The 25,366-nt window shown below is 40.7% G+C and overlaps 1 protein-coding gene across 2 annotated transcripts in view; it reads left to right on the plus strand.

Moving 5' to 3' along the window:
* The first annotated feature begins 7,603 nt into the window (after positions 1 to 7,603).
* Positions 7,604 to 25,366, plus strand: part of ETS1 (ETS proto-oncogene 1, transcription factor) — a 122,958-nt gene continuing 105,195 nt past the window's right edge. Inside the window, exons 1-2 of one of the 2 annotated variants that reach the window (XM_074321872.1) lie at positions 7,604 to 7,691; positions 20,802 to 20,884. In XM_074321872.1, coding sequence (XP_074177973.1) covers positions 20,816 to 20,884 — 69 coding nt within the window. In that variant the 5' untranslated portion in view covers positions 7,604 to 7,691; positions 20,802 to 20,815. The remainder of the gene's footprint in view (positions 7,692 to 20,801; positions 20,885 to 25,366) is intronic. The other variant, XM_019714816.2, reaches the window with a different exon arrangement.

Below are 25,366 nucleotides of genomic sequence, written 5' to 3' on the forward strand. Positions count from 1 at the left end.
GGGAAGGAGAAATGAAACTTAAACTGCACATTGTGAATATATATGAACAAGAAGACGGCTACATGGAAAAGTGCAGGAAAAGAAGACTGGGGTGTTTGGGGAGATACAGAAGAAAAATGAGTTGAGCTGGAATTTATGAGATAGGATGGAGGATCATGGCTTGGTTGCTGAAAAGAATGAGGTTGTTGTGATGGGGGCTGATATGGAAGGACAGCACCAGTAAGTGTACAGCCGAACACTGGACAGTAAGACCCAGAGACCAATACATATAACACAACCCAACGATAAAGGCATCGGAAAAAATCGAAGGGCTGCATATCAAACTGTAAACTATTAACTTTTTGGTGTGAGATTGGGTGAAAGGGGGGCAGGGGTGGCAATTTCTCTTTTTAATTCAGACTCTTCTGTATTGTTTGAATATGCTACAACCAAATATTAATGTTGTAATTAAAAATTGAGATTTAATAGGAATTAGATTGACAGAAACAATATAAGAGTATTTTGAGGAAGGAGGAAACGAGGTGGGTATAGGGACAAAAATACAGGGGACAAAATGGAGTCAAAGAAGGTGGTGGTTAGAGATAGGTTTTCAGTGAGCTGTAATCCCACAGTCGTCTGCGCTGTTGGAATGCTTTGAATTTATGGAATCTAAAGGATGTTCAGCAGGTCCAAGAGAACCAGGGTGGAGAAGTATCTCTACAAAGCCTGTCTAAGCTACTTTGCAGGATGTCCATCTGGGACCCTACCTCCAGTGCATTTTATACTGCAGAGAGGGAGGAAACAACAGAAAGTTGGTGCAAATGATAATGGACCAACACACCGTGGGCTCCTGGGAGGACTATGCCAAGAACTCCAGCATCTCCATAGGCTCTCTGGCACACAGAAGGACCAGCGCCTGGGTGCCAGATGTGCACACACACATACGTGTGCCACTGCTGATTCATCTGTGGCTCAAGACAAAGGCTTGGCTTTTGATCATGGAAAGGAGATAGATTCATTACAAAGCACAGGATAAGAAGTTCCAGAGCTGGAGCATGAATAGACAAAGGTTCTTTCCTCCTCGCTTTCCTTTCATCTTATCTTCTGGGGCCCCTTCGACATTTGGTGACGACTGCACTTGTAACAGTATCTGGATTTTACCCCCATTCAGTTTTGATAATTTGTTTAGATACTGTTTTCCTGCATGTATGGAGTCTTCTGAAGCATCAGAAACAAGAGAGAATATGAGAAATGTAATACCTAGCTAATATTTTGTTTTGTTTCTCTTTAAATTTAACATCATTGTTCAGTACAAACTTAACTCTTGCTGTGTATGACAGTGGTTTAAAGACTCATTATACGAGGTGTGATCAAACAATATGGTGAATGTTTAAATTTTTAAAAAAATTTATTACAGTAAAAGACACATTGCCATTAATCCCTCTCAAAATACTCCTCCTCGCTTTGAACACATTTATCCCATCATTCTTGCCACTTTCTGAAGCAGTTTTGGAAGTCCCCTTATGTGAGTGTCTTTAGTTGTGCTGTCGTGGCCACCTGGATGTCTTCAACAGATTCAAAACGTTTACCTTTTCATGGTCATTTTGAATTTGGAGAAGAGCCCGAAGTCTCATGGTGCCAGATCCAGTGAATAAGGTGAATGAGGACACATAATAATGTTTTTATTTGACAGAAGTTGTCATCTACCAGAAGCAATGTGTGACACGAAGCATTGTCATAATGGAGGGTGATTTACAGCACACTTTAAGACACACCTTCTCTTAACCATAGCTCACACCCAACTGACTGCACAGAACAAGTTGAAACTTGTCACACACTGTTACTAAGGTTTGACACACTGCTTCCCATATTGAAGATCCCTGCCTTTCCATTGGATGGCACGCGGCAGCAGCAGTCACCGTATTGTTTGATCACAACAGAAAAGCTCCATGTCCCACTTTGCTTCTGGTAAGGCAATTTCTGTCAAATAAAAACATTACGGTGTTTCCTCATCCACATTATTTACCCGATCTGGCACCGTGCGATTTCTGGCTCTTCCCCAAAGTCAAAATAACCATGAAAGGTAAACGTTTTGAATTCATTCAGGACATCGATGCAGCCATGACAGCGCAATTAAAGACACTCACGAAAGAGGACTTCCAGAACTGCTTCAGAAAGTGGCAAGAATGATGGGATAAGTGTGTTCGAAGCGAAGGGGATTATTTTGAGGGGGATTAATGGCAAAGTGTTTTTTATTGTAATAAATGTTTTTTTTTATTTGAACATTCACTGTATTGTTTGATCACACCTCGTAGGTCTCTGTGAAGGCAATTCCTGAATTTTGGGGGTTGGAGTGGAAATGAGAGAAGGTTGATGATGGAAGGGGTAGGCACAGGGACTCTTGAGCTAAGATTCTGGGAATTCATCTTCCCCATTTTTCCTCTTAGGAGATACTAGCAATGTAGCTTGTTATGCTGAGAAAAGGAAAATGATTTACTCACAGTAAGAATAGCAAATAGCTTGGTGGCAATTATTCTAGAAATTAACTCAGCCCCTATTCCAAATGTGTCTAAACTGTACTGAAACTACCATTCCTCACTGGGCTATGGAGAGACTCCTTCAGAGGAACAAACAACTCTTTCAACATATCTCTTTTACATGGGGGCCCAAAGGTATAGGAGGCCTGACAATTAAGTTCATAAACTTGTTGCAACAATGTTGCTAACCTTTTCTGACATCAGAGGGATTATTCATTATGAATTTGTGCCAGCTGGACAAACAGTTAACCAAGTTCACTATTTGGAAGTGCTGAAAAGGCTGCGTGAAACAGTTAGATGACCTGAACTTTTCACCAACAACTCATGGCTCTTGCATCACGACAATGCACCAGCTCACACAGCACTGTCTGTGAGGGAGTTTTTGACAGTAAACAAAGAACTGTATTGGGACACCCTCACTACTCACCTGATCTGGCCCCCAGTGACTTCTTTCTTTACCCAAAGATAAAGGAAATATTGAAAGGAAGACACTGTGATGCCATTCAGGACATCGAGGAAAATACGACAACTCTGATGGTCGTTCCAGAAAAAGAGTTCCAAAATTGCTTTGAAAGGTGGACTAGGTGCTGGCATCAGTGCATAGCTTCCCAAAGGAGAGTACTTCAAAGGTGACTGTAGTGATATTCAGCAATAAGGTATGTAGAACTAGTTCTAGGATGAGTTCGTGAACTTAATTGCCCCACCTTGTACATGCCTCCTAGGTCACTGGATTTTAATTTTTTTCTCAAGAATCTTATAATATGTAGTCATTTCAACTGAGGCCCTTTCCTATAGAATTCAATATTGCAGAGCATGGAAAAGAACTGTTAGTATTGCCTTTTCAGTTTACTGTTTACACAATCATTCAATTGTACAGTAATTTCAAGAAACTTGTGAAGTTGGGCTGCTACTTTTATCCCCACCTTGAGAGACCAAGGGAGTGTGTGTAGTGGAGGGAGTTTCCTGCGATCCTTCCTATGAGTTCATACCCTCTTTTTTTTGGAAGATCCTTTCTCTTTGCCCTGGACCATCCATGTCAATAAGAAAGCATTCCTTCTGTGGACGGTCTACTTAACCCTAATGCTATACAGTTTTTTCTTCAGGACATTTTTTGTTGTTGTGTAAAATATACATAACTTAAAATTTACCATTTACACCGTTTTTAACTGTACAATTTAGTGGTATCCACCTCCATAACTTTTTCATCATCCCAAACGGAAACACTGTTCCCATTCGACACTAATTCCACATTCCCCCATCACCCCAGACCCTGGTGATCTCTACTCTGTATGCTCTGCTCTAAAATTTGACTATTTTAGGTACTCACATAAATGGAATCATACAACATTTGTCCTTTTGTATCTGGATTATTTCATTCAGTATGCTATTCTCAAGGTTCATTCATGTTGTAGCATGTATCAGAATTTCATTTCTTTTTAAAGTGGAATAATATTCCATTGTTTGGAACATAAACATTTTGTTTATCCGTTCATCTGTCAGTGAACATTTGAGTTGTTTCTACCTTTTGGCCACTGCAAAAAATGCTGCTATAAACATTGGCATATAAATATCTGTTCCAGTCTCTGCTTTCGATTCTTTTGGCTATATACCTAGAAGTGGAATTGTTTGATCATATCTTAATTCTATGATTAATTTTATGAAGACCTGCCATATTGTTTTCCATAGTGGCTGCATCATTTTACATTTTTCCAGTAATGTGGAAGGGTTCCAACTTCTCTACATCCTCACCAACACTTGTTATTTTCTGTTTTTTGTTTAGCATCCATCCTAATAGATGTGAAGTAGTATCTCATTGTATTTTTGATTTGTATTCCCCTAATGATTAGAGATGTTGACTATCTTTTTATGTGCTTGTTGGCCATTTGTATATCTTTGGAGAAATGTCTACTCATGTTCTTTTTCCATGTTTTAAATCGGATTATTCGAGTTTTTTGTTGTTGCTCTTGTTGTTGTTGAGTTGTCAGAGTTCTTTATATATTCTGAATATTAACCTCTTATCAGACATATGATTTGCAAATATTTTCTCCCATTCTTTGGGTTGCCTTTTCACTTTCTTGGGTCCTTTGATGTACAAAAGTTTTTAATTTTAATTTTTTATTGGGAATATTGGGGAACAGTGTGTTTCTCCAGGGCCCATCAGCTCCAAGTCAAGTCGTTGTCCTTCAATCTAGTTGTGAAGGGTGCAGCTCAGCTCCAAGTCCAGTTGCTGTTTTCAATCTTAGTTGCACAGGGTGCAGCCCACCATCCCATGTGGGAATTGAACCGGCAACCTTGTTGTTAGGAGCTCACGTTCTAACCAACTGAGCCATCCGGCTGCCCAAAAGTTTTTAATTTTGATGAAACCCAACTTATCTACTTTTTCTTTTGTTGCCCATGATTTTGGTGTTATATCCAATAAATCATTGCCAAATCTAATGTCATGAAGTTTCCTCCTATGTTTTCTTTTATGAATTTTATGATTTTTACCTCTAACATTTTAGGTCGTTGATCAATTTTGAGTTGATTTTTGTATGTGGTGTAAAGTTAAGTTCTGACTTCATTCTTTTACATGTAGATACCCATCTAATGCTATATTTTTGAAGATATTGTTTAAAACAAAACTTGCTGCTTTTTTGGGCATTCGCCAAGCAACTTATGCCAGGGGTGGTTTATTGTGTACCATTCAGATTTCTAGCTTAGGCTTTTTCATACTATGATAGGTAGTGGTAGAGGACAGAGTTAAGGTCCTAAATGGTTGCTGTGTATATGAACTTTGTGTAGACAACTCCAGATGCCAGAGCTCCTCAATAATCACACTGTACACCCTCATAGGGCAAGAATCCCAAGTTTTCTCTCTATTTTGTTCAACTCCCTTGCAAACATAGTGAATAATACAGTTATAATTAGTTGTGATTAGTTTAATTGACCTGGGCTCTTTAAGAGTATTTTCTTTGGGAAATACCAGTATTTTTTTGTTTTGTTTTGTTTTATTCTTTTTAAGGAGGGCGGAGCTCACAGTGGCCCACGTGGGGATTGAAACGGCAACCTTGGTGCTACCAGCACCACGCTCTAACCAATTAGGCTAACCGGCCACCCCCCGACCTGGACTCTTTAAATGGAACCAAGTGAGGTATAGGGGATGGGCCAAGTATTCTGTAGCTCGATTCATAAACTTCTCTCATCCGAGGCTTAACAATTAATTTCACGAACTTGTTGCACCGATGTTGCTTACCTTTTTTTTTTTTATATATCAGAGGGGTTATTCATTATGAATTTGTACCAACTAGACAAACAGTTAACTAAGTTTACTGTTTGGAAGTGCTGAAAAGGCTGTGTGGAAAAGTCAGATGACCTGAACTTTTCACCAACAATTCATGGCTCTTGCATCACGACAATGCACCAGCTCACATGGCACTGTCTGTGAGGGAGTTTTTAGCCAGTAAACAACTAACTGTGTTGGAACACCCTCCCTACTCACCGGATCTGGCCCCCAATGACTTCTTTCTTTACCCGAAGATAAAGGAAATATTGAAAGGAAGACATTTTGATGACATTCAGGACATCAAGGGCAATACAACGACAGCTCTGATGGCCATTCCAGAAACAGAGTTCCGAAATGGCTTTGAAGGGTGGACTAGGTGCTGGCATCTGTGCATAGTTCCCCAAGGGGAGTACTTCAAAGATGACCATAGTGATATTCAGCAATGAGGTATGTAGCACTTTTTCTAGGATGAGTTTGTTAACTTAATTGTCATACCTCATATCAAGTGCACTTTATTGGGATGGTTGACTTATGTTCCCACCATAGTGTGAACTTGTTACATTCCTAGTGCCTAGCACAGTGCTTCGCATAGATATTTATTAATCTAAACTGAACCAATAGCACTATCTCTTCCTTTCTTTTAAATTAAGCCATGTTAATCTGCAAAGGCAAAGGATGAGCAGTAAAATCTTGTTTTAATTACAATACCATTTTAACTGCTCTGCCAGCTTTATACAATGAAGGATAATGATGATGTTGCTCTGAATGACATTTATTAGATTTTCATAGACTTTGAACATTAAGCATTATGTCTTCATTAGAAAGGGAAAGGAGCCAACCATGACAAATTGTAAATCCCTTCTATTACTCAAAGAAAAAGGAATCTTTCAGGATAAAAGTGTTAAGTTAAGCAGCCATAGTGACAAACATTTCTGTAAGGAAACAGCCCTATTCATTGAAATGATAGTCCACTGCAACATTCTTACCACAGTTCTGACTATGTGAATAAAAGATGCTATACTTTCACCTAGGACAGACGCAAGATTTTCACATTGTTCAGTTTTTCTCTGAATTGGGAATATATGACTATTTCCACCATTTCATTCCTGCACCATGGACTGTGACTCAGGGCCCTAAAGCTAATCTATTTTAGAGATCACCTAAAAGCAGGTTTACATGACGAGCGGATTTGGGCTACACTTTTCAGAAATCACAGCTCCCTACTCCATCAACTCTCTTCCATAGAATCATTTTCTTTTCCTTAAAAAATATCACATTTCACATCAGGTTACTAGAGATAAACAAGAAGCCTGAGCATGTGACTGGGTGGTAGTAGACACCCTTTCTTCTGACAGCCCTTCCTGAAGGGATTATTCCCCAGTCCCTCCCTCGCCTAACCTGTTGCCTAGGTTAAATGGAGCGCCATTGAGAATCAAGACATGTGAAACGTGAATATTCACATATTCAGTAGAGAGTAAACCTAACGCATCTGCAAAGGCTGAAAGCCGGTGTTATCTCATTGAGCCAGTTCCCTTTTGTTCGTCTGCCTCCCAATTACTCCCCAAGGCTGAGTTATATTTAATGGAAGGATAATTTGAAGGATGGAAAATAAGGTGTGATTTGGTGCTATCTCAGCCAGTAACATTATTTGCTTTACCACCTAGACCGAAAAACTTGCTCTAGTGGTTGCCTCTGTGCTGTCCGGGGCTAGCGCAACCCTGCCTTTTTCCCAGCTTTCCCGGGCTTGACCACACCTCCCCCAATTTAAGGAGGCAGCTCTATTAGAAACATTATGGTTTTTGCATCCTTTAGCCATCGAGCCTAGGATTCCCGCAGGTAGTTGGAAGGAGACCACAGTCGTTGAGGGAAGCTCACTCAGGACTGTTTCTTCACCCAGTCTCTCCAGCAAAGTAGTAAGTGAAGTGTGAGTTTCTGCCTAAAACTTTGCAGTTCATTTTCCTTTTTTCCTTTTTTTTTTCTCCTTTAAATTCTGTGTAACGAAATGGTAAATTGATGAGGACTTTCAGGATACAGGCGGATTTTCTCTTTCTCTTTTCACGTTTTTCTGTATTTTCCATTCAATTCTGTATAATGATTTTCAAAAATACTTCCTAATCTTGTTTGAATAGTGTGAATCAAGGGTGTTTCACTCTTTTCCCTGCTTTATAAAAGCAAAATCATGCACGTTTTTGATACTCACAGATTAGTTGTCAGAAACTCTGAATTTTTTTCGCGTATTGGAACACTTCCAAAGAACTAAAGTTAAATGTAGTCATTTCTTTTGATTTTTTTTTTTTGGTCTTTCACTCCTAGCGAGCCTATTGTTTTACCTCCTTTTTCTTTTCTTTCTTAGCAGCTTAATGAGTTGCTTTTATGGAGGAGAAATTGCTACAGGTTTGAATATAACAAGCCAAATTAGCCTTTTTGGTGTTTTTTCCTGACTTGTGACTCACCTTTCTCTAAGGTTCTCCCTGTCCTTCGGACTGCAGCTGAGAAGGGGGTCTCTGAGTCAGGGGGACATTTGTCCCCTCCACGGCAGAGCTGGACTTGAGGGACTCTGCCATTGAAGAGCAAGGGGTGTGTGTAGATGGCCATTCCCCATATTCCGTGATTTTATTTGGCAATTCCACTTTGTCTGTGGCTTCTCATCTACTGTTAAAACGTCTCTGCTACCCCCTTTTAAAGTAGCATTTTATGTGGGTGAACTATTGGAAAAGATGCTGGGTTACTGAGATCAAGGCATGTAATTGATAGGTTTTTCTTATTATCTTTTGCGTAAGTTTTGAATTTTTTTTTAATCTCAAGGCCATTTTTCTTCCTACTTCATACCACTACTGTGCAACTGAAAAGATAGATATTTGTTAAGTAACAGAAAATACAGATTCTAAAATGATAACTCTGGCAGCTCCATTTGATTTGTAAAATGACTGACACTTTGTCTCTTTCATCAGTTGTGGTTCTGGATTGCATCACCTCCTTTTTATCTAAAGAGAAAAACCTTTTGCTACATATGCCTGGAGGGTTGCTGGGTGACCACTAGTGCTAGGGAGATTCTTACCTGTTCTTTCCGAATGGAGGGAAGGGAGAGCTAATGAGTTAATGTCTGCAAAGTGCTTTGAAGATGAAAAGACCTTTTCATGTGTTCAGCATTGTAGTTATTAATATTAATATTTGAAGAAGCATGCTGCTTCTAATTGTAAATCAACAACTTCCATCCTTGCCAACTCAGTAGTGAAAAAACAAACAGGGGAGGCAGCCACGCAGACTCTTCCGTCCTGGTTCTGCAGCCAAGGATGTAGGAAGTGAGAGTCTGATTACAGAGGGGGCATCTTTGTCCTACAGGCCCCTCGCACCGAGGTGCTTGTTGGTAGAGGTGCCAGGAGGTCCTAGAGTAGAGCCCTGGGGGAGGGTGGGGAGCAGGAGGTAATCCCTCAATATCTGGTATCTATGACCTTGGAGAATTGGTGGAGGGCATGAACCTGGGCCAATTGCTTGCCTCTGAGTATAATGGCATTCAAAGGTGAGTAAGATAAGAACTGGCACCAGCCCTGGCTTTGGAGTCAGGAAAGTGGATGTGCACTTGGGTCCTATTAGAGGTTGGCTTTGTAACTGAGAACAAGTTATTTAACGTGACTATGCCTTTTTTCTTCATCTCTAAATTGTAAGTTATGACTTGTGCCCCACCTATGTCATACAGAGGAGAGAACAGAAGTAAATATAATTAACTCGGATGTTTCTCTCCCGACTGTACATGGAGCCTCAGTGTAGGTGCAGCCGAATTTCTTACTGATCATTCAAGTTCTGCTGTACCTCATGGTTTTATTTACTGGTGAACAGATCTGATTGCCACAGCAACGCTCCTTTCCTCGTTACCATTCAAAATTCTCATTTCTGCATCAAACAGCAAAGGGAAGGGATTACATCCCAGAACCTGGGCATCCGACCTCCCTTCCCTCCATCCTTTCCTCTCTCTCTCTCTTTCTCTCTTTCTCTCTCTCCCTTTTATATAAATTAAAAAGTATTTAGTATTTGAGCAAAATAAATGTGGTACACTATGCAGCAATTTAATGCCATTGGAGGCAAATTTTGTGAGTCTTTAATCTTGGAGACACTTAGATATGAAGACGACTCATTTTTTTTTTGCCTTTCCATTTCCTCTGTCCCTGCTCTACTGAAAATGTAACTTTAGGGAGCTCATTTTTTAAATCTGGATGATTATCCGCATATAATACCTGGTTTCCTCCACTTCACCTGAGTGAGGCAGGATAACAATCTCTCCTGTTCACTGGGCACTTGGTCCATTGCAGGGCCTGTGCTCGGTGTTTTGCACGGACGGACCAGTCATTTAACCTACAATGAAGTCTTTGAGGTGGGCATCTTGTCATCCCCATTTAACAGATGAGGACCAACTTTTGGGGGAGACCTGATTAGAACTGAAGGAATGTGAGTCCAGGGCTTGCGTCTGGGGTGATGTCTCCCAGGAACTTGAGTAGCTTTGGGACACTTGCACAAGTTTAGGCTGAATTTTTCCACGTAGACCTAGGGTTTGCTTTTATCTGTGAGAGTACAGTGGATCAAGTTTATTTTCCAAAGGGGAATCTGTATTCTTCACTGTTAGAAACATACTGAAGAAAGGCTACAAGGTCTAGTCTCTTCCTCAATCTCTTGTGACAAATATGAATTTAATTTCTATTCTGTGCCCAGCCTTGTGTTGGGTGCTGTGATGGGTACAGAAGCAGCAATACACAAACTCCATTTTTTAAATTAACATAATTTATTTTAGGAGGCAAAGTTTTACCTGAAAACAGGTTAAAAATAAAAGATAATGTAATTGTTATGCAAAGTGATACAGTCTATGAGTGCTTTGAGGGTTCTGATGGAAAAAAGTGGTGTCCAGAGCAGTGACGGAAAGCTGTTTGTGATCAATTTTGATTCTCAAAGAAGAGGGTAGATTTGATATTTCAGTTGACCAAGTGCTGGTGCTGTGTTAAGCACTTAAAAAGGATTAGTTTAGATACTATTTATTAGGATGAAAGTCAAGCAGCAAACTTTTAGTGCTGATGTCAAGAAAATATTCTCACTGGGGGAAATAAAATCTATAAATTTTCAAGAGATGTGGAAAAGTAGAAAACCCCAGGATTTTAGTCTTTTCATATTCAAAAATTTTTTTTTAACTTTTCATTTTGAAATAATTCAGATGCACAAAAAGTTGCAAAACATAATACAAAGAATTTCCAAAAGATTTAAATACTTTAAAATTATGACAAATATAATGCAAATTGCTCTCAGTCACCTTTTGGTGCCTCAGGTGATCCTTAATCCAAAAGGATTTCTGTTGATGGGGGATGACAGTGAGGCTGGTTTCATGACATTAGAGGCGAAATAACTAAAACCACAGCTTCTTAGGAAAGGCAAGAAGTTTTGTCAGATGTGGCCATCATCTGACATTTGGCTTGAGAGGCACGGACAGATCCTGAGCTGCACATTCTCTGTGGCTGGGTTTGGATTGCAGCTCAGATAAAAATCAAACTTTTGCTCAGCCTATGGCACAGTTGTCTTCTTGTCTGTTCCTCAGTGGACTCTGCCACCTAAACACTTGCCTTGTTATAATTACACATGAGTTGAACCAAGTTTGTCCAGCTACTGCCTTGCTCCTCAAAGTGAGTTCTTTGACCCGCAGCATCAGTAAACATCATGTGGGATCTTGTTAGAAATGTAGACTGTCTGGGAGGACCTCAGACCTGCTGAATCGGGCTCTTCTGCATTGTTAACAGGCTTCCCAGGTAAGTCTTATGCATATCAGCTGGGGAAGCACTGCTGTAAAGAAAAAGCAAAACAAACAAACAAACAAAAACTTTTGCGATATTTTTCCTAGCAGCTTGCTACTTCCTTATATTTCTATCTAGTTACTAAAGTGTTACTCCACAAAAGATTGGCATTTATATCAAAAAGATGTTGGTTTAACTCAGGAAGCTGCAATATTTCCCCATTTGTGCTATGCAATCTTTCAGTGGTTTGTTCCCCACTGTAAAAAGAATGCTTACTTCTTGGTTTTATGCATAACAATGATACAAACACTACCATTCAACAGAAATTGCGCCTCTTTTCTCCTGTGAAATTCTTGACTAATGCTCCTCTCTCTATGGTTATGAAAGGGAATGCTTTTTATGATGATTTAAATACCAGTGCTTTAGAAAAAGAGAGAAGGGATTTAGACCACCTGGGTTCTAGCTCAATTACCTGAATAAATAACCTCTGCTACCTTGGGGCATAATAATAATAATACAACCACTATTACTATTAATTCATGAATGCTTACTAATCTCAGGCACTGTGATAAAATAGCAATAATAATAACCATTATTTATCGACCATTTTATCATCTGTAATGCACTCTGCTAAGCACTTTTATTTTACATAACCCTTCTCAATAATCCTGAAAGGGTTGGTATTACAATCTCCATTTTACAGTCAAGGAAACTAAGATTTTGTGAGGTTAAGAAATGTGCCCACGACCCATACATGCAGTAAGGAGCTCTAGGTAACCCATAATCTGTTTAACTCCAGAGCTCTTTATCACTCTGCTAAATACTTCACCTCTCTGGGTTCAATTTATTCAATTGAAAAATGGGCAGATTTAATGAATTGTTTCCAACGCCACAGTTCATGGAATTTGCAAAATCCCTCTTTGTATAAGAATGCCAGCAAACTAACATTATACTACTGAGAAATTTGAACCTTACAATTTGGGCAATGAAACAAATGAAACTCCACCATGGAAATCACAATCAGACATAGTCCAAGAAGTTGTCTGCTGGATTTGAGAGATCTGAAGCAGCTGGTGTCCTTTAGTTCAATTTTAAGAGGGCGTTATTCAAACTCTCTCGTACCCTTTCATTGTTCTCTCCATATCTATGTTTATGGTGACTCTCAGTTTTCTTGAGAGTTTCTTAACCGCCTGAGCCATATCTAAATTCTAGATTATATCTGACATGCTCCACACGCTGTGAGTTGAAAAGTAATTTAAAATTTTAGGCTCTTTAGGGATTCCTCGGGCCAGAGTCATTGGGTTAGAGTCGCATCTTTAGTGCTGCAGCCCTTCTTTGGGTTTGATTTGGCCAAGAATCTCATATGCCATGACCTCTGCTACACCCGCCGTTATAAAGTACGAGCACTTCACATTTTTCTTCCAGCTTACTCTTTTTTGTTTCTAGTTTCTTACTAAAAATCATCCTACTTTATTTATTCAGTTATTTGTGGAGCACCTACTGTTGCGTGGCACTGGACTACATCTGAAGGCCCAACGGTGATCATTTGTTGAATTTCAGGGTTAAATATAGGATTTGGGGAATGGCATTTGAAGACAAAGCCACTTTTACTGTAAATAGTTTACTGAATATTCCCTTTAGAAGTAGAGCGCTTTCCCACACTAGAACAAGGAGTGTTCATTTCTGAAAACTTTCAGAGACTAAGATTGACATTGTGCTTGTTACCTTCCTGGGCATATACGAGCAGGCAGGTTGGAAGGTATTGCCTTGATGCTTATGAGAAACAGCACCATTCCAGCAGTGTGATGGTGAGGGGTTTGTTTCCATGAGGAGGAAACATAAAGCAGTCTATGAGACAATCTTTATTTCCTAACTATAATGGTACAACAGACTAAAACCATTTTATGTCCTCTTTCTTTTCCAGGAGATATTAAACAATATACCCTTCTAATATTATAATCACACAAGTCCATTTTTAGTATTCTAAGAAAGATCAGTTGAGCTGTGTCAATTCATACAGAACTTGAAAGTATTATGCTTAATTAGGAGATGGGAGTTGTTTAGAGAAACAGGAGATGGATATGAGTCATTTTCAGGTCTCGATTCATGTAAGGGTGGGGGATGAATTACCAGTGGTGTTGGGGAGAAACAAGACTGAGGTTCCCTGTATTGTGAGTTGCTGCTTTGTGAACTTAGTGACAGAGTGAATTTAGTTTAAGATACAGAAGCCAATAGCACGTAAATGAGAAGATCACCTTTATTGGTCAGTGCTGGCTAATTAAAATAAAAAAGAATGTTTACTACTGTAATAGGGGGATACTCAGTCGAGAAATTGAGCTTCTTCCAGGTTTAGGAGTGAGACAGAGACAACATCTTCAAGTCCTCTAACCATTTTTCTTTTCTGGTTATTGTAGCCACAAAGTTTCCTTGGGGGATTGAGGAATGTTCAGCTATCTAAATTTGATGCTATTTTGATCTAAATGCTTAAATGTGAGTTTTTGGAGAATTGGACTTGGTAGCTTTTGTTACACTTCCAGATCAGGGGAGAGATCTACTAAAATGATTTGAAAAACATGGATGAGAATTAGGAAGAAAATGAAGGCAAACAATAGACAGACTCTTCAATCGGCTAAATCCATCAGTTTAGAGAAAAAATATCCTGCGTGCAGTTAACATTAAAGAAGCCTAACTTCAGGTAGCATATGGACACACATCATCACAGATAACATTTCTTTTGGCGGGGGGTGGGGGCACCATAGATATCTTCACTCTCTTGGATATACTCAGGCAGTGAGACATAACTCTTGCACATCCTAACTTTTATTTCACATAGTGTTGCATGTCTACTGTGTGCCGTCTGAAAAGGTAGTCCCTACTCTCAAGCAACTTTCAGGAGCAGAAACAGACACAAATACAGGAAGTACAATGAACTTTAGTAGGTACACGGTGAGAATAAATACCAAGGAGGAGGATCAAGGATGTCCATCTAACTAACTGCCTAGGAGGTTCAGGGAAAGCTTTCTGAAAGAGCTGATACTCAGTCTTGTAACCAAACAGGAAGAGAGTTCCTCCACCTGGAGCACAGCTGAGCCAAACAGTGAACACCGAGAATTGCAGTGGAGGAATTAGAGTCGCTTTATTGCAGGGCACTCTGCAAGGAGAATGGCAAGCTATAGCTTGAAAACCCAAACTCCTCAATGGCTTATAATGGCGAGGGTAGTGTGTTTCAAAGGGTTACAGGGAATTAGTATGCAGAAGCATTGTGGGGGCAAGTTTTAGTTGGAGAGCTTTGGAACTTGACCATTTATGGTAAGGAGTTTCTGCATTGGGTCCTCCTTTGCTTCTGAAAGGGTTCCGGTTTTCAAGTTCTGGTCATGTCCTGGTTCCAACGACTGGGGCACAATACTTTGGTTCTGGGTGTAGCTGAAGGTCAAAGTTCTTCTGTGCAGCTGCTTTGGCTGCTTAACTTGCGATTTTAGTCTGCTGTCTCTGAAAGGCAACTCAGTGTCTTGTTAGAAACAGGGTAGGATCATTTTGAACTGGTTTTTCCATTCTAGTCTTGAGTTTTTAAAAACAGATTTATAAGGCATTTATTTGGAAACATGAAGTTAAAACTATCCATCACACATGAAAGGTGTTGCTTTGATAACACGGGTGGCAACACTGTCTTTAGCTTGGCAAAGGTGCTGGCTTTTGGAGAAGGTTTCCTTTAAATAGTCGTTTTGAAAGCGAACTTCTTTTTCACCTGTATTCCAGGCCAAAAGGATATCCTTTTTGTATAAATTGATGGGAATCCTAACTTGTTGATATTAGGAGAAATATTAATTGCAAATCTATTTAAATTTTGCATAGATTTCAAAGAGGAAAAAAACCTACATCATCTACATTTTTTGTCAGCTGTATCTCACTTTGTATTCCCCATGTAGGATCCTCATACCCAGGATACATTGTAGCCATAATTCCTGACCTATGAAGCTAACATCCAATTTAAAACACAACTGCCTTTTGGTGGCAGTGTAACTTTGGCTTCTCTGTTATGGAAGACAGTGTGTCAATATGTATTCAGATATGGAATATACACATTCTTTGTCCCAACAGTACCACTTTTAGGCATTTAATGAGACTAGAACGTATTTTAGGAACTTTCTTAATGACAAGGAATTGGGGACAAATTAATTTCACAATAAGAGGCTCATTAAGAAAGGAACACTACATATGCACAATACTCGACAGCCATACTCTGGGAGGTAGAGCTATATTGATTGATATAGAAAAATGTCCACAGCATTGTGTTAAGCATCAATGAAGAAAATCAGATTGCAAAGCAGCAAGTACAGAATAAAACTGAAGGTAAAATTATGGTCATATGTGTATATGTTATATCTATATCTGTATAGATGAATTAAAAAATACCTAGAAGAATGCTGAACAAAATATCAGTAGAATTATCTCTAGATGATAGTGATTTTAGCATTCATTTTAGAATTTTCTGCATTTTTATTGTAATTTTTCAATGAATAGATATTATTTTGGCAAAAACAATTATTTTCAAAAGAAAAAAATATAGTTTACTGAGTTATTTACCTAAAGGCATAGTCTTTCCTTGAATTGCACATAATCCAAAATGAAGAACCCTTAACTGGTGTCACAGTTATCATTCGGAAAGGTAACCAAGCAGGGCAGAGCTGATGTGAGCTGGAGGCGGCCTCCATCAAGGCCTCCTCTCTTGGGATTTCCTGCTCTTCTGCCTTGGCCTGAGCCTCCCAGCTCCCATCCTCTCTTCATTCTGGGCGTCACGCAAACTGCCCCTGGAAAGACCTAGGTGAAGAAGTGTCAGCCTGCAGATCCTGGCCCTCAGAGGAGGGAAAGTTCTAGAAGCTGTCAGTTGCATGCTTTATGAAGAATAGAGTTCTCTCTAGAGTCCCACAGAAAATTAGTTCGAAGTGCTTTATTGAACGTGAGACAACCACATAAAGTAAACTGTTAACCTTTTTTGTCCTCTGCACAGATTGCCCGTTTTTATCCCCCAAATCCAGGATGGTTAGGGTAGAGAAGTACAGGAGAAGGTGGCTGAAAACCTGCGGTCAGGCCTCGGTTGGTCCAGTTAAGAGCTTTGCAAGTTTCTGTGCTCCTCTGTGAAAAAGGGGAGTGAAGTGAGTGAATGGGCATGTACAAGGTTTTATAACGTACCCTCCTACGTTCAACAATTATTTGTGTGTCACCAACCTACCAACACTGGTGGGCTCTAAAGATACAGGGTGAAGAAATAGACTAACTCCTTGCCCTGGAGGGGCTTAAATTCTAATGGAGTAGGAGTGGGGGAGACAATAAAACAGCAGCTAAGTGTCAGGGGTGGGGAGTAGGGCACTGCTATTTATACGGGGGTTGCGGCAAAGCCTTTGATAAGTAGCATTAAATAGGCAGGGAATAAAGGGAAGCAGTTTTCACTTAGAAACAGCTCATAAAGCAAACCTTTTATTTCAAGTGGATCTTCATCCAGACCTACCATCTAGTCAGATTCTCCAATTTGAAAATCAAATGTTATTTACATCTGATCCACCTCTTACATGTTTCATCTTTTGAGGCCAATTCATTCATTCATTCATTCATTAAAAAAAAAAAAAGAATTTTATTGTGCTCCACAGTCTGTCTTAAATTCTGGAGATACAAAGATGAAAAAGACATGGTGCCCACCTTCACATAGCTCAGTTGAATGGGAGAGGCAAATAGAAACAGATGTTTATAAAACAGTATGTTAGCCACAATGATTGAAATACATGTGGGGAACACAGAGACGGAGCAGGTGGCCCTGGCAGGAGTGAGGGGTGCTTCACGAAGAATTCCTGGCAGCAAAAACTTCTGAGATGAGCCTAAAGGCTTGTGGAGAAGGGTTTAGCCCTGAAGAGCAGCAGGGTAGATTGTCATTTCTATTTGAAGAGGTCCTGTGAGAAGGGCAGGGAAGTGAGAAATAGCACTGGGTGCTTAAAGGCACAGAGAGTTTCATGTTACAGGAGCGAAGTTTTGTAACTGGTGTGTGGTGAGGGGTGGGCTGAGGCAGGCGCCCAGATCCTGGAGGCCATGGCAGGCAGTCACTTCAGATACCTTTATTCTGCTGCTTGGGCTTTGTTGGTCCCATGCAAGAAACACGAACCTCAGCTCTTCCTGACTCTTGTTACCAAGTGTTCAAATCATTTCTACATTGAGACAAACCTATGGATGCTTTTGGGCTGGGGAGTAAATCTTAAATCACACAGTTGTTTTGTGTTTAGGTAATAAACGTTTACAGTGCCAAGACAAAAAAAAGTTGGTCCAGCTGATGTTCAAATAGCTGTCATGTGGGAGGGAATTCTCTTTGGCTAAGGAGTCCAAAAGAAAAAAAAAAAAATCACCCAAACACTCCTTTTGCTTTTTCTGAAAGGGTTTGCGTCTACAGCAGCTGTTCTGTGTCACAGTCTACAAGTGGGAAAAGGGTGGGTTCTTTTTTTCTTTCTCCAAAAAATAATAAAGCAGTAATCCATTTCTGTCCCAGAGTTATTTCCTGAGATGAGAGCCCTGGCAACTCCCTCTTTTCAGCTTCCTCCCTGGGTGAAGGGCTTTTCCCCAAGGGAAGTGTCCTTCATGTAGCACACAGCTTCAAGAAAACAGCCCGGCACAGAATGTGCCATATGTGGGGCCACAGGTTTCCTCTCTCACTGTCAATTGGAAAGAGAAAACATATTTACATGGACCCTTTATCCAAGCTGCATGGAGTGTGGCCGTGTAGAGGAAGTCCAGCTCTCAGGCCAAAAATCTTGGAGCCTTTGAGCTGGGCTGCAGGACAAGGTTGCCAATTCCAAAAGTCCTGACTCTTGCACATATATAACTAAAACAGGAATTCAGAATGGTAAAGGTCTTTGGCTGCCCGTGGGAGTCTAGGAATGGTTCCTAGGGCCATCTGGTCACACCTTACACTGTACAGTCTTCCGTGAATCCTCTTCCCCACACCCACAGAACTGACTGCTATTTCCCCCATGTTGTTGGTAAACTACCCATCATATTATATTATATTTATATGTGAGTCTGTCTTCTCCAGGACCTGAAGCTAGAGACTGTCCTTCTCAGTTTTATCCTGAGTCTGATCGAATGCAAGGTCCACGAGGTCAGGGCTCTTTGTTTACTGGTGCATCTCCAGGGCTCAGAACAGTGCCTGGCACGAAGCAGACACACAGTATTTATTTACTGAATGAATAAACAAGTTCCTAACAAAGGAAGCCATCACTGTGCTCCTTGAATAAATGGAGCCGTGATGATTCAAGGGATCCATGGGGCTTTGGAGGAGGAAACCAGGGGGCTGAGTGGCTCGTAAGAAGCCGCCCTCCTCCATCCCTGCACATTTTCCAAAGGTACGGATGACCCTGCAGGGCCCTGGAGGGATGACTAACTTTTCCCTGATCAAGGTTAAGCCTTCCTCACTAGGACACGATCCATGTTGTTAACTTTTAAATCTCATTCATGAGTAGATGAGAAACATTGAAGTGGGGGTGTATGGCTCGATGATGATTCATTAGGACTTTAAAACTCGATTTTAAGATTAAAAATAAGGAATGCTTTGGTAGAAGGGGACGTGGAGCTCACGGAGACTATCCTCACGAGAATTGGCGAGGACAAGTCCACGTTGACCTGGGCTGTGTGCATCTCATTTTTATTTCATGCTCAGTGCCCAGCGCAGCATCTGATACATGGTAGCTGCTCACTATTGTTAGGAACAAACACTGAATGGGTGACCACTGGTACAGATGTTAACGATGTCCTTGGACTAGAAGAACTGCACCATTTTCTACTCCTCAGCTTTACCACTGGGGAGTTCTCCCTGGGGGCCGTTTTGCTGCAGTGGAGATCAGTTCCCTGAAAAACTAGAGCACAAAATCTTGATTAACATAGCCTAGCTATCTTTACTTATAATTTTTTAGTTAAGGTTACTTTGGCGGCTTTTGGGAGAAAATTCTATTTTGGGGAAGAGAGACATCATAAAAGGGTAAAGTTTTAGTTGAAAACAATAAGCACAGTTCTGGGCTAAGTTATGTCCATCAAGGTTTTTAGCTTATGTCTCTCCACCACATGATACTACTGGCTCTGTGATTGGAGCCCTTAGTATCATTTTATGTTGCTGAGATTGTTTAACTCTATCATTTGAATACATTTTTATGTGTAAGAAGATATGTTCATCGGCTGTCATGGTGTATCGACATGGTGAACCCAAATTGCAAATCGAGTACAAGACACATAGCGCTCTTTATTTTTCTTGAAATGTGCCCGGGTTTAAATGTTAACAAGAATAAAGGAAAGGGACAGACAAATACAAACTGGAAACAGTCAAATTGAAGCTGAAACATCACTTCCTAACAATAGGAATTTGGCCTCTGAATGATATGCCTAGGAATTTAATCTTCTAAATTATGTAGGAAAGACATTTTAAAAAAGTGTGTAATATTGAATTTATGAAAGAGTGTGAACTGATGCACTTTCGAAAGCATTTAGATCAACAGAAGTGCTTGATATATAAATGATTTTCCTGATGACCCACAGCTAGCTGGAAAAAATCCCTTCTTCATTCACTACATTCCTCAAGGGTTCTTGTCATCCAGACTTTCGATGTAGATAATAGCTCTCAACAAGAGTTATTTAACAGCCCTTCTTCTTGTTTTCAAGATGAATAATGTTCAATCCGTTTTCCAGGGCTTCTCTCTGTTTCTCTGTGTCTTGGGGTCCTGGTTTATGTGTCTCTTCTGTAGAGCTTTTCCATCCTTCTCTCCAATCCTTTCTTTGCTTATGCCTTTATCAATTAATTTACGCCGCAACTGTGTACTGAGTCCAGTTATGCGCCAGACCTGGTTGGGTGGAGGGAGGGTGATAGATGCATAAGGATGTTACTAAAAAAGGCACACACTACTTAGGCCCTGTCCGGAAACCCTACAAAAGGGTGTTTTTTTGGTGGTTGTTGTTGTTTGTTTTTTGGTACAGTCCCACTGTTTATTGCCTGCAGCACACATAGGCTATCCACTTTATACGCTACACTGCCCACAGGAGACTGGCTCTGTCTGGGGTCTGCCCCGCTCTCTGGGAGCCAGGGTCAGTCACTTTATCTTTCTGAGTTTTGCTTTTCTTCCCTGTAACACATAGAGGTAGATTCTATGGTTCTAAGATTCAAACCCTCCTGTGGTTTCTAGTCACCCGTCGGTGCATCCAGTGGCTCAGTGAACCCTTTCTCCCGTACAGGTGCTGAAAGCAAGATGAGCTACTTTGTGAATTCTGCAGTGAGCAGTCCGGCTCCTTATTCGGCGGCGCGGCCTCCAGTCGTGGTAAGTGGGGTCCCTTTCTAGCCCTCCCCTTGCCCACCCTGCCTTCTCTCTCCTCCCCTTGCTTCCTGCATCCTGACCTCTGCTAGACAGAGGAGCCAGGGGTCCAGCTCCGAAGTTGGAATCGGCTTTGAATCGCTTTTGGAGGAGTTAATTTGTGAAATTATCTGTCCTTTTATCAGCCTATAAAGTAAAAATCCAAGACTGATGGATGGGCTGAGAAAGATTTTTTAGTGTTTGTGTTTCAGAGAATATGTCTCGAACATGATTAATGGATAAAACTGGGTGATTTTTTTTTGCTGCTCAGTTCATTTGGCAAAGATTTTTCACATGTTGATCTACCTTAGACCTGTTCTTGGCATAATTTAACATATTTTTGGCTTCAAATAAAGTCACAAAAGGGGCTGGAGAAATTGCCAGGGAGTGGCTCCTCCTGCTTCCCACATAGAGGTTGTTGTCCAAGGAGAGCCCAAATTACACTGAATTTTCTTATTTATTTATTTATTCATTCATTCCATTACAGTTAATTTCATTTATTAATATAACTCAGTTATACTAATTTCAGGAGTACAGCATAGTGGTTAGACTTCATATAATTTATGCAGTGATTCCCCCTGATTAGTCGAGTACCCATTGTTGACAATATTCTCTATGCTGGTCTTTACACCCATGACTGTTTTGAAGCTACTAATTTGTATTTCTTAATCCCTTTATCTTTTTCACCCAGGACCCCAATCCTCCTTCCCTCTGGCAACCATCAGTTTGTTCCCTATATTTATGAGTCTATTTCTGCTTCATTTGTTCATTGAACACTAACTTTTTCTTCAAGATGATATTGTAGAGATTTGTTAAAATAAATAAGGATATGGTGATTTCAGGGCAAAAGGTGTCATTGACTTGGAAAAGTAGATTAAAAAGCCATCCTATGTTCATTCTCTTTACCAGCCTTGTAATCAAATTAAACAGTATTAATAAGCTGTCAAAAAAAGCAATGCCACACACATTTGTGTTTATTTTAGATACTGAAATAAAAAAAAATTATTGTAAGTATACAAGTTGCAAGCATAATATTAAATTATCCTAGACAGGTATCTGGAAATTATATGAGATTCAAAAACCAAATACTCAAAGTGCATATTTTTAACTAAAGACCCCTCCACCCCCCACCTCAACTGAATACACTGCATATTTTTAATGCAGTTTGAAAGATTCCACTGGTTTCAAAACAAAGAACCCATTTACTCCCATCCCCAATCGCCATATCTGAAAAGCATTACCAACATGTGGGATCCTTTTCACTACAAATTTCAAAGTTGCTTGGGTAAAACCAGAAGGTTGTGTAAGAGAACTAAGTTGTTGTTTTAGCACTTTCACTCATAACTTCTTTCTAGGCCTGAGTTTCTCCATCACTGGAATTAGTTAGGCAACCTTTTAGAACTCAGAGCAAGCAGACAAGTCCTTTAACTTCTTCACATATGCTCTCTCTAATAAAAATAAATAAGTGAATAACATTTATTAGTACAAACTCAAGTTCAATAAACCAGCTCCTACAGATAACCTTCAACTTTAGACTGGGCTATAATAAATAGTCAAAGGTTTGGCAATTGTCTACAGGCTATAACCTGGGGACCTTGGCATTAGAGAAACTAGTAAATTGCACATGTTCAATCCCAGTCTGAGATTTGGTGGAAGAGTGAGGGCAGCTTCAGGAACTTTCCCAGACAAGGAAGTCAAAGCCCCCGGTGCTGAGTATGCTCAGTCCTGCGGGAGCCTCTCTGTCTAGAGCACAACCAATGGTAATAATATAAGTTCTCCTGCCTCCTGCCCTGGTCTCTGATCTAGTTAGATTGGGCTACCAAAAAAAGAAACTATGCTCCAGGTATGACAAGTTTAAGGGTGAAAGGAAAACCATAAGGGTAGTGGGTTTTCAGCTGCATTAATTTTGCCCCCAGGCTTATGGATGGATATTTAATGATATTTTTGGTTATCAAAACTTAGGGGATGGATATACTAGTGGCTTCTAGAGGGGAGGGGCCAGGGATGTAGCTAAACATCCCATAATACACAGCACAGTCCCCCACAACAAAGAATTATCCAGTCCCAAATGCCAAGATTGAGAAGCCCTGGCCTTAGAATAGCCACAGACCAGGTTTGAAGGCAGAATGGTACGCTGTGTACAGATTGGTCAAAAGGAGTCTTGGGTACTTGTAATTATTGCGTTAGAAAGTGAAATCTTAAAAAAGAAAAAAAAAACTTGAGAATATATTCATGTTATGGGAAGCACTGCTGAGCATACTACGTGACTTGTCCAAGAAACAGTCTTCTAAATCAGGATAGGAATATTTCCTAGTCCTTGAAGATTACTAACTCTCAGATTCTCTACTTATACATGAGGTAGCATTAGCATTCTTTGTTCATTTTCTGCACCAGAAGAATGCTTAAAATAGGCTCAGGGACAGTTGTTACATTGATGCCACTGTCAGGTAACAGCCATTTCACATAGAATTCACATGATCTGTCTCAGGGTCAGCTTGTCAAAACAGGACACATGTTTTCCCTCTTGTAAGGGTAGCCCTTCAGGAGATTACAATGACTGAGGTGATGTCACAGCCGGGGAGGTAGAGAAATAACACATTTGGAAGTTGTCTGGCCATTGTGTGGGAGGGGGTGACATGTCCAGGTACTTATATGGGTCGCATGTCCGGGACCCTTTCATCCAAGAGGAGGAAGTGCTTTTTCCTGTTATGCTACCTCAGCAAGCCTGTAGACAGAGAGCCCTGGAAGTCCCTCACACTGCTGGTCCCTTGTCCTCTCATGCGTCATCCTCTCCTTCATGCCACTGAGCCAGCAAAGTTGGGGGAGGACAGGAATGGGAGGGATGGTCCGCCCCTGGTTTTGACCAAACATGTCCCTGTCCTTGGCTACCTCACAGCAAAGAGGACGTGGGGAGGAGGTCCTCAGGGATTAGTGACCCCCAGGCTAAGCAAACTTTAGGAAGTACCTTGAACTGGTCAGAGGGAAGGAACCGCACTGCCTACTCACTACCTCAGAACTCCAGCCCTTGGGGTTACAGCAAGATGTGGGGACAGTGACTCCCCAGAGTGTCAGATAGAGGGAAGGCAGTAATCCCCAAGACTGAAAATGAATATTCCAAAATGCCAGAATTTCTTAGCATGAGACTCTGGTCTTAGGAAACATCCCCTGTGGGCTGAAGTGGGGTAATTGTATTGAAAACTAGTCATTCTTTCTAGATCAAATATTCTTCTCTTATAAATACAGTGACTCTGTTTTTTGAATGAAAACAAGAGTTTCAGACACTGCCCAACAAAAGACGTTTTTTGACTTGCGAATTTATTATCTGAATGATTTTCAAGTTATATAAATGAGATCATATTTATTAGACACTTAATTGCTTTGATTGCACAGAGTAACATGACATGAACCCAGGGCTATTTCAGACATATGATCACTGAATGAATAGGGGATGGAAAAAATGCCTGAGTACATTCTGGATGCCAGCCTGGAGGGGGCAAAAGGGAGGCTGACAGCCACTGGCAGGTTTTAGGCATTGGCCTTTGTCCTTCATGTGCTGTTCCAGTGGAACTTGAGGGACTGGCTGGTCTTCTGAACCTCCAGTGGGCAGAGGAGACTATCCTGGCCACGGGGTTCAGCTAAGCGTGGTGCAAAAGGGAGCTCCAAACCCCTGCCCTCAGACACAGATCCCTCTTACTGAGGCTTTCGAGACTGACTGTGGGTCTTCCAATCATGTCCTGATCTGACGTGATCTTTTGGTCATTTTCTTTCTTCCTTCCATCGTTGATTGATTGATGGATGGATGGATTGATGGACACATAATTCTCTTTCCACCTTATGGCATCCGGGTGAGGTAAAAGAAGGACCTACCTTGTTCTTGCTTCTTTTGTGCCAGGCAGTCGACAGAGCTTTAAGTGCTTTACGTCCTGGGCGAGGCAGCTGTGGAATTCAGCCTGGCCAATTATCATGGAAAGCACTGGGGCTTTGGAGTCAGAAAGACCTGGCTTAAACTGGTGTGTTATTCCTTAGCCATATGGCCTTGGGCAAATTACGTCACCTCTCTGAACCTCAGTGTCTTTGTCTGTAAAACAGGCAGACCTGAGGTCATTGTGATGGCTAAATGAGAAAATGCTTGTCCACTGCCTGCTACAAAGGTGACTTCAGTTACTTCCCTTTCCCTTACGTTCACCGTCTTTTCTCAGGACTTTGTGATTGTCTTAGGTGGACACAAGGAGGGAGGAGTGGAGACGATTCCACTTATTGTCCATACAAGGTGCTACCAGAACAATATGGGGCTACTGGGGGAATGATGACGGAGACATTCTTATTGAGAAATCTCCTTGCTTCATCACTCCCCTGCACTAGAAACAGCTCCCTTGCCACTAGATCAAAGTTCTCTTGTAAAGGGCTGTTGGTTTACAACCCCACTGTGTAAACAGACCTGGTTCTCTT

This window comes from Rhinolophus sinicus, linkage group LG16 (genome assembly GCF_036562045.2).
Source record: "Rhinolophus sinicus isolate RSC01 linkage group LG16, ASM3656204v1, whole genome shotgun sequence".
In the NCBI taxonomy this organism is placed as follows: domain Eukaryota; kingdom Metazoa; phylum Chordata; class Mammalia; order Chiroptera; family Rhinolophidae; genus Rhinolophus; species Rhinolophus sinicus.